The 9,939-nt window shown below is 39.9% G+C and overlaps 1 protein-coding gene across 1 annotated transcript; it reads right to left on the bottom strand.

Annotated features, from left to right (window-relative positions):
• Nucleotides 1-867: 867 nt before the first annotated feature.
• On the bottom strand, nt 868-8,059 carry mgat3b (beta-1,4-mannosyl-glycoprotein 4-beta-N-acetylglucosaminyltransferase b). The gene is made up of 4 exons (XM_037689794.1): nt 7,675-8,059; nt 3,872-4,491; nt 2,026-2,308; nt 868-1,861 (listed from the first exon to the last, which is right to left on the bottom strand). Exons 1-4 carry the CDS (start codon nt 8,056-8,058, stop codon nt 1,364-1,366), a joined length of 1,785 nt encoding a protein of 594 aa, XP_037545722.1. The 5' UTR covers nt 8,059; the 3' UTR covers nt 868-1,363.
• Nucleotides 8,060-9,939: the final 1,880 nt, after the last annotated feature.

Genomic DNA, 9,939 nt, shown 5'->3' with positions numbered 1-9,939 from the left:
GCATCTCAAAAAAAAAAAAAGTATAATGTTTCTTGAACTGTGTCTGTTCTTTGTAAAACTTCTCCTCTATGCAGCAATGTAAACACTGCTGCTACGATTTCCTTGACAAGAGCAAACCCGTCCCCCTCCATCAACAACACACACTCGCAGGCAACAGTGTAGGATACCATCAACTGTATTCTCCCAAACTATTTGGGGAGGAGATTTAGACATCTAGCCAGTCTGACAGCTGTTTATTGCAGGGAAAAGGTCACGACATGTGAGCACTCATGCCTCAACAGTCAAATGTTAGTGATCTCGGGCACTGCCATGGGAACTGCTATTGTGTTCTTTCAAGATAAGAGAGAAATGAGAGACAAGATAAAGAAGTACCTGACACTGATATAGTACTTTCTTGTAAGGATTACCAGGAAATACATTTATTCAGTGAGTTAGGGTAAGGGATCAATGTATGAGTGGCAGAAAATTTCAGGACAGAGTTGGCAATTCCACTGATTTAATACAAGAGCAGAGGGATAAATAAGGAAAGGAGGACGCAGCACTGCAAGACTTGTCATAGCCAATCAGAATTTACGACTCGTTTTGTTTTCATTGCTGCACTATTTGTCCTTCATGATCTTATTTTACTCTCCTGATCTTGCCCCTCCCTTTGTAGCCCCCCCTTAACCACAACTAATTCAGCCCAAGCACACAATTCTCAAACCACACAGACAAGTCTAAGGTGCATGTACATGAAATATTCTGTATGAGCAAAAAAACCTCTCCACTGAGCTGATCCTGTCATTTGGCTGGAGGTTAAACCTTTAAGAGGCTTTGTGTTTTTATCATTCAAGACACAAGAACAACATTATCCGAACACGAGTCTGAATCTGGAAGGAGATCACCCAAACTGAAGAAGGCAGGAAGACATCTGAAGGTGAAGAGTGATGCAGGAACATCAGACCAGTCTGTAAACTTCAAAACAAAAACGCTCTTCACTTCCAGAGTTCTCATGACATGCCTGCAAAATATCTTTTTTTTTATTTATTTTGTTTTCCTGAAGCTGCCCATTCATCACGGGTGTGTCAGGTGGCAGGCAGATGAAGAAAACAAAAAGATGAGCGAGGAGAGAGAGCTTGGCTTCTCACCAAAGGCAAAACAAAAAGGGGGAAATCGTATCATTTCTCCAGTGGTTGTATCCTCTTGATGCTCTTTGTAAATCCCATGACTGAGATTCAGTGTTCCCTTTTTTACCCCAAAATACAAATTTCAATCATTGCAACATTGCTGTTGCTGAGTGGAGGTACTTTTAGCTCATTCCACCATAAAAGCTCAGTGCTGGGGTCTTGGATGGGCTCCGCTAGTTAGCACATTTCCACCCGTCTTAGATCTCATTGTCTCTAGGTGATTGTTTATAAGGGTTTTCCAAGAGGTAGCGATACCTGTTATAGTGCTCCAGCATGTATTTTGGGGCATACATATGCTCTTTGGGGTCCGCTGATGGATACTCCTGTACAGAGCCATCAAACCAGCCCCCTGTCCGGATCAGCTGTCGAATATAGTTGAGGTCACGCTTGTCCTCATAATCACCCCACCGAGGGAAGTCTCCATTTTGCGCCGATATCAGCTTGAAGAAAATCCCCTCAGGTGTGAAACACCAGGAACAGTGCCACCCGGCATAGTGGAAGGGGCTCCCCACTGACCACTGCACCAGGATGTGGCCAGTGCTATTCTCGTATTTTCGGAAACCGGGCATGGTGTAATATTCCCGACGTCGCAGCTTGATGCCATCGTTATCGTAGACACTTTGGAGCATCCCCAGCGTGCAGCCAGATATCACCTCTAGAGACCCAAATTGCTTCCAGAAAAAGCCGTACAATGACTGGATGTGGAGAGAAAAAGATGTAAATTACAACCAGCTTATGTTTTGGGAAAGATAATACATGGGTTTAAATATTTAACCATAAGAGACAAAAAATGCAGAAAGCTACTCAAGTAAAAACACAAACATTTTTTAATGCATCATGCACTGCTCCATGTTTGTACCTTGCGCATGTGTATAGCGAAAGGTTCTGTCCAGCCATCGAACAACTTGAGGAAAAGGAGGCCCTCTTGTGCAGGGATTTCATCTGCATCGTTGATGATGAAGACATCGTCAGGCCTTGCCCCCCTCACCCTGGACATGCCGTTACGTGTCAAGAAGGTTCGCAGATAGTCATCGGCGATCCAGCCATCTTGCCGACCACCATCCGGGAAGTGGTTAAGGAACACGTACAGGATCTTGTGACGTACGTAATCGTACGTACCATTAAGAAGAAGGTGCAGAAAACTAGGGAACAAATAATAATGTAAAATATAAATTGTAATAAAAATTACAAGTTGTAATGTAAAATGTTGCCATTTTCTTTAAAGTGGTTTACTTCTGTTACCACACAGACAACAAATGTGTTAAGTGTTTTAAGAAAGTTTTTTGCCATGGTAAAATTGCCACTTGGTGATTCTGTAAACCTACCCTATAATTTAGGGTAAGCTGGTAAGTGGTGTTTGTTTTTCCAACCCTAACTAGTAAAGGGTAGCAAACTGATTTACATATTTTGTTTGTTTGTGCAGTAAAGTAAGAAAAACACTGAGGTCACAAATTTAAAAAGGGCATGTGCTAAACACCACATTTATGGCCAAGGCTGACATTCTGGGACTGAAGTAAAACAAAACATTAGTGAATTCAATTTCTCATAACTTCAACTTTTTCTTTGATCCTCATTTGAAAATATTCACATTTGTCGGATTTATAAAGTCCGAATATTATTTTCTGATGTTAAACAGAAACTATAAAAACAACTTTTGAACCTATATTCGAATGTTACAAAATGGAAACCAGCATCTCCTAGAAAAGAATATGGAAAGTCCAAACAGCAGACATTTATGTAAGAAACCATCAAGCTGCAGAAGACGCAAGTCAAGTTGACAAATGACACATTTCAGCACAGAAACCCACTGTTCATGCACCACTTTTACTGAATGAACAGCTCAATCAACCTGTTCATATGCACAAGTAAAGAAGATGGCCACTGAATGTAGCGGCTTTCATGCTGTGTCACATCCTGTGATCGAACACACCAATCTTTTCCATCAAGGCTGCACGCAGAGTCAATCGTGTTGTTTGTCAAAATTTTCAGTAAAATTGCTTTCAAGGCATTTCATGTTGTCAAAAGAACCTGATTACAGTTGTTACTCAGAACACTGATTCTGAAGAGGCATGAAGCCGGCTGCAAACAAAGAATATAAGCAGTGAATAAGTGTTTAAAGCAACAGCAGGGGTAATTATGCCTCATTTTCTATGCCTGAATTAGAAAATAAAGCTTTAACTGGGCTTCTTGGGTGTATGAGCGCAACACATTAAAACTGGATGCAACACGCAAACACTTATTCAGTGCATTGTGTGCAGTGAAATGTTTGCTTTTAAACTAAAAGCGACGCTACATCCGTTTGAATCTTGCTTCAGCAGATTTTAGATTATTCAATATTCATTTCTAAGCTGTATTATTTTTGATTAAAACACCAGTGACACCAACAACCAAGTCCTCAGCTCTGCAAGAAAACTCCTATAAATCAAGAAAAGTGAAGGGCGTCCTGATAATCCTTAATTTCACTAGTTATTAAAAAGATCACAAAACACTGTATTGGTGATAAAGATACTCTCATTTCAGCAGTGAACCAACTTAAACTTTACGGAGCATGTATTCATTCTCTAATGGCATTCTCTCATAAAAGATAGCCAGCTATCAGCTAAGGAATGTTAATGCATCCAAAAACAAGTGGGTATGTTTTATTTTACACACATGCACGCAAAGCCCTTAAAAACCGAAAAACCTTGAAAAATAAAATTCCATACCTTAATGGTCGTTTCTCTCCATAGGCAGTAAAGTTCGATTCGCACACAATAAATAAATCTACGGCCTGTGCAAGCTCCCGAAAGCGTACGTGCAACAGGTCAAACTCGTGATTGACGTTGATGGCATTGATCACCCTCCGTGGGGCCTCTCTGGGTGTCAGCCGCTCCTTGGTTGGCAGGTTGGAGTGGTACACCATTGTGGGCACCCCACAGTAAGGTCCATGCCATCCGGGCCGACATACACATTTGACCAGCCTCTTTCCACTGTGCTTGGATCGCCCTTTAGCCTTTGGGGCCACGGAAGGCTGTTGCTGAAGCTCCAGAGGTTTCCGTTGCACGGCTTGACCCACTTTTTCAACTTCATTAGCTCCAGCCTCTCCTATTTTTACAGAGTACTCCTTGGGGGTAGCCACCTCTGTTCCCTGTTTGAAACAAAAGGCTCCATTTTTTGTATGAACAAAATAAAGTGTTTTGTCATCTTTGAGTTCATGAATACGAGTATGAAGGTCCCCCATTGATTTTACAGAGTCCAATGTTTTATCCCTGTGTTCTTTTCCTCTTATTGGTGCTTCTGGGAGTTTTGGCCCAATAGGCAGAGCATGACGGTCATCATTTTGTCTCTGGAGAAAGACAAAAGTAGAAAAGAATTTGAAAATTTTCAATAAGTTTATGTCTAATAAATGCACAGCTTTGAAACCTCTAAAAAAGTTAAATCTGGTCCTCTGGACATTCAAAAAAACAAAACAAAGCAAAACAACAACAAAAAAAAGTAGAAACGTTTCATCTCTCATCCGAGAGACTTCCTCAGTCTGAGGTGCTGTATTCAGCTCAGTCTCTTAAATAGCACCTTCTCAGAGTGGATCACCCAGGACTGAGGTCTCAGTCTCTGATAGAGGACATTTGCAAACTGAGGTGTACCGCAAACCCACCCACACAGACCAGTATTTGCAGTTTGACTCCCATCACCCTTTGGAGCACAAGTTAGGAGTCATCAGGACTCTGTATCACAGAGCAGACAGCGTCCCCACTCGCTCAGGAGCCAGGCAGAAGGAGAAATCCCACACAAGACAGGCTCTAGAGCAATGTGGATATGCTAACTGGGCCTTCCTGAAAGCAGAGAAGAAACCCAAACAGGACTCCAGTCAGCCAACAGGTGAAAAGGAGGAACCCAGACCAGTGGTCATTCCATATGTTGAGGGAGTATCAGAGAAACTGAGACGTTTATTTTCTAAACACAACGTCCCAGTGGCTTTTAAACCCCAAAATACATTACAGCAAAGACTGGTTCATCCCAAAGATCCAGTCCCCCGGCACAAACAGAGTAATGTTGTGTATGCTGTTCAGTGTCAGGAGGGCTGTGATCAGTCTTACATTGGGGAAACTAAACAGCCACTGGCCAAAAGGATGGCCCAGCACAGAAGATCAACATCATCAGGCCAGGACTCTGCGGTCTACACTCATCTCCAGGCCAGCGGTCACAAGGATGAAGATGTTCACATCCTGGATAGAGAGGAACGATGGTTTGAGAGAGGAGTAAAGGAGGCCATCTTTGTGAAAAGAAATCGGCCATCGTTAAACAGGGGTGGAGGCCTACGTGTTCAATTGTCCCCCTCTTACAATGCTGTGATTGCTAGTATCACTCAGCCCTCTGTGAACAGTAAACAGCCATAAGTGTGCTAATGATCCATTGTTTGGCTGATGGTCCATCTTAAACATGTGATCAGCTGGTTTTGGTTGTCAGCAGCAAAACTGGTTGATCCACTCTGAGACGGTGCTATTTAAGAGACTGAGCTGAATACAGCACCTCAGACTGAGGAAGTCTCTCAGATGAGACGAAACGTTTCTACATTTTTGTTGTTGTTTTGCTTTGTTTTGTTTTTTTGAATGTCTAGAGGACCAGATTTAACTTTTTTAGATTTTTCTACCTGGATTATTGAGCATGCATCAGGATACAGCTTTGAAACATTTGTGTTAAATTATTTCAAATGTGTACCATCATATGGGTTGTGATTCATCAACATTAATTGTGTACATGTGGGTTAATTGGGGTGGTGGTGGTGGGGGGGTGTAATCTACTCAACATTCACTGTTATCAAACATATTGGCATTGACAAAAAAGGACCCCTTGTACAATCACAAGGCCAATCACCAACTAATGAGTTGTGATATATTGGCATTTCTATATTGTGATATATTGCAATATATTGGCATTTCTTTATTGTGATATATTGCAATACATTGGCATATATTGGCCAATCACCAACTAATGGGTTGTGATATATTGGCATTAACTGTGTACATGTGGGTTAATTTGGGGAGGGGGATTAATCTAGTCAACATTCACTGCGATCAAACAAATTGGCATTGTCAAAAAGGACCCCTTGTACCATCACAATTTTAAACATATATTTTAAACATGCATTTTAAAATGATATCACTTTGTAACCATTTCTTAAAATTACAGTTAAACACATTTTTAAATAATTTAAGGATGTTCTGTCTTCTGAAAGTTGCTTTAAAACCCCGTGGTGATTGTTGCATCTCAACAGCAACTTCCAAAGACAACGACACAAGTTGTGAAAAGAATAAAGAATCTATTTTAGTCAGGGCAATAATGTCTCTGTGATAGTTCTAACTTTGACAATTTGTTCTTGTAGCCAGGCAACAACCAAGCTGTGTGTAGTTTCAGCATTTATCCAAATACAAAACACTTGCACTCTCCTGGATAATGAAACGAAACAAACCTCTTAGATAACAGTTAAATGTCTGAGGTCCAGCAACGCCTTTAGACAAAAAATACATTAAAAAAATTCTGTATACCATATTCAGATATCAGTTTAGAACAAAAGTTAAATTACTATTGAATGTACATACTCTTCATTCTTGCTTTGCTCCTGCCAGCATTGAGATTTTCCAGTGTTAACTGGCAAAGATTTCACGTTTACCATAAGAGTTGAGGAAATGAATTGGTAAAACATCCTCCTTCCTTTTCAATCCACAGAGTTAATTTCCCTTTTATTCCCCAACTATTTGAATATGAGGTCTCATTTGATTAGTTCATTCTTTCATTCAACCTTTATTTATACAGGCTAGCCTGGACTAAGCTGTGCCTGCACATAACAGAATTCAAATCTGTTCTAGTAAAAAATGTTAAGAGAAAATAAATTGTAAAAATTGTGAAGGGCAGTATTGTCAATGTCAAATTATTTCTATAGCACATAAAAACAGCAAATCCTGGCCACAGTGCTTTACAGTTAAGACACATTAAAGAGTAAAAAATACATCTTGTTCCACAAAAAAAAAAACAATGTTAAAATATTCTTTGTGTTAAAAACAAGTTGTTGTTTTTTCCCTCAAGAAGGAACTTTATAAGAAATCTCAAGGAGATAGCAGAAGCAAATATTCTGGGACACTGGCACAAGTAGCAGAACTCACAAGCACTTTAGTTGATAAAAAACAAACAAACAAAAAAAAACATACCTGTATATGGAAAACAATCTGCACGTTTTTTATAAGAAACACACCACACACACACACCAATGCTAGTGCAGTCAATAGTTAATGTTCTGCCAACAAATAGCATGTTACATTAATTTGTAACAGATTTCTTCTTAAAAAAAAAAAAAAAGTCTAAACTAATTTAATTCACATTTTGAAGAAAATAAATCAACCATAGTAAGTTTCTCACAATTAATAAGTGGCCTATTGGTAGGCTATGATTGCAGCCATTTACATGTTGGATACATTTTCTTGTTTCATTTTCTAAGGCAAGCAATAGTGCTATGAACAACTAGATATCTTACCTCTATTGGTAGGTCTCCAATCTCATTTTCAACTTTATTTTCCCAGTGCTGGGCATGAGCGCCAGGTCTTTCAATCAGGACACGTTCAACGTCCAGGTCTCGCCCTCCACCTCCTAAAGGACCCGACCCTCCTCCAAATTTGGGGTCCAAATGACGGAGAACAGGTGCCTCTTCAGGAGAGGCCGGACTGAGCGGAGTGGCAGCCAGGCCCTTCTCTTTCCAGAAGAATCCAGAGACCATGATGAAGGACTTTATGTTGGGATATGGAGCCGAGAGCTCACGCAGCAGGGAGACGTAATGGAGGGCCTTGTAGTAGTGGAGGAAGGAGATGACGCACAGACCCACCGTGCACAGCAAGAACACTCGGTGCCGTCGCATTTTCATCCTGAAATATAAAGCATTTGTTTTAAAATGACATCTGGAAATCAACCATTAACTTTTTCAATATATTTTAAACAACATTGCAATTAATGAAAATTATAACAGCCAGGAAGGGTTAAAAGAACAAAGACAGCAACTTTGCCAGTGACCTAGCATTGCACCACATGATTCTAAAGTAGCTTGTTCAGCACTCAGCGCCCCCCACCCCACTAACAGTACATGAAACAAGTGAGACACGGGGTGTAGACTGCTAGGAGGAGCAATGGCTGAGGTTTGAATAAGAGCAAATGTCAGGACAGAAATATGGAGGGAAAGGATGGTCTTAAGTTTATAAAATTATTTAGAGTCACCTCCGCAAAAATTCCACATTAGTCATGGTCGAGTCAGGTCAGGTCAAATTCAAAGCTATTTCAATTCTATCCCACTCTCAAGTCTAAATTCTGAAGTTAGACCATTTTCAAAGATCCGGCCAAGAGTTTTTCATAAAAGCAGCAGCATATGAGAACAAAAGAGCTTCACTGAAGAGCTCCTCATTTCTTGTAGCCAACTGTCAAACGATTGTACTTGCCATTTTCTACCTCAAATGACAGCATGCACCAAATTGACATGACAGTGCCCATGGGAGACGGGAGCTTTTGCATAATTTTGACTAGTTGTGCAATTCTGTATTTATTTTGTTTTACTTGGTGGTGAAGTAAAATGAGAACAGTAAATACATATCTGGAAGTTTGTTTCAAACCAAATTTGAACAAACCTTAAAATCTTAGCTTTTTTTTTTTACAAATAAATACATCTTAAAAATAAAGCAGAATAATTGCAAAATAAATGTTTGTGCATAAATAACATTCCTGTGTGGCTTCTTTTATGACTATTTTTGCTGTGTTGTGGCAACATTTCTTTGGTGGCGACACCTACTGTTGAGGCAGAGAACTGCAGTGATTGTAGTGCATCTCAAACAACACAATTAGCAGCTGGTCCTTGTTGACGTCACAAGTCACTGTTCTAATTTAAGTACAACCAAGTTTAGGATGTCAAAACAAAATCAGAAAGTTCACTCAAGTGAAGAGTCATTTCTTTTCTAGTGACCTGTCCGCTCAGTGACACAGAGGATGTAGAAAATTTGGATCTGAATTTGACACTTAAACATTAAATTGCCATTTTGAATTTTAATTTTTGTACCATATTCTACTGGTCTGTGCACATATGCTATTGCTTAGCTTGGCTAGTAACAAGGGTGCATCTCCCACATTACAAACCATTAAAAATAATGCCACTAAGAAAATTCTAAGCCGAGTGATCGTTACAAGAAAATCCTGTTGCATGATGGCTAACGTGCGCATTCTGCTGGTGTGTGGGGCATGTATAAAACTCCTTCAAATTATTATTATTATTACCCCCCCTCCATCGGTTCACAGGGGTATTCCCCTCTGTATTTTTAAGGTGACATAGCCAGGAAGTAACTCTTTCACCATGATTTTGTTTGGATGGATTCAGCCACACACACCCTCCCCCATTCAGTTCATGGGTGATGAAAATGTTTAATTCAACAAACTTACACATGTTCACATTCACAGCACTCACTGAAATATATATTTTATCTAAATACTGATTGACTTTCATGACAATCTGATATAGAGAACATAGTTTTTGAGACCCCGAACGTGAAGATGCATGGCAGATGAAAAACAATGAAATAAGTTTCTTTTTGATCCCATGTTCATCCCCCCCCCCCCCTCCCCAATCTAGTTCAATTATTGTTTATTTTGTTCCCATAAAAGTCCAGATTATACAGTTTAGAATTCTTAAAAGATAAATTAATTAATTAATAATGACTACATGCTAGTAGCCGATGTAAAGAACATGTGCTGGTAATTTCCCACTTCT

Source organism: Nematolebias whitei, chromosome 16, assembly GCF_014905685.2.
Source record: "Nematolebias whitei isolate Nwh7 chromosome 16, NemWhi1, whole genome shotgun sequence".
NCBI lineage: Eukaryota > Metazoa > Chordata > Actinopteri > Cyprinodontiformes > Rivulidae > Nematolebias > Nematolebias whitei.
The sequence above is the reverse complement of the archived record's forward strand: the minus strand, read 5'-3'. Positions and strand labels throughout refer to the sequence as shown.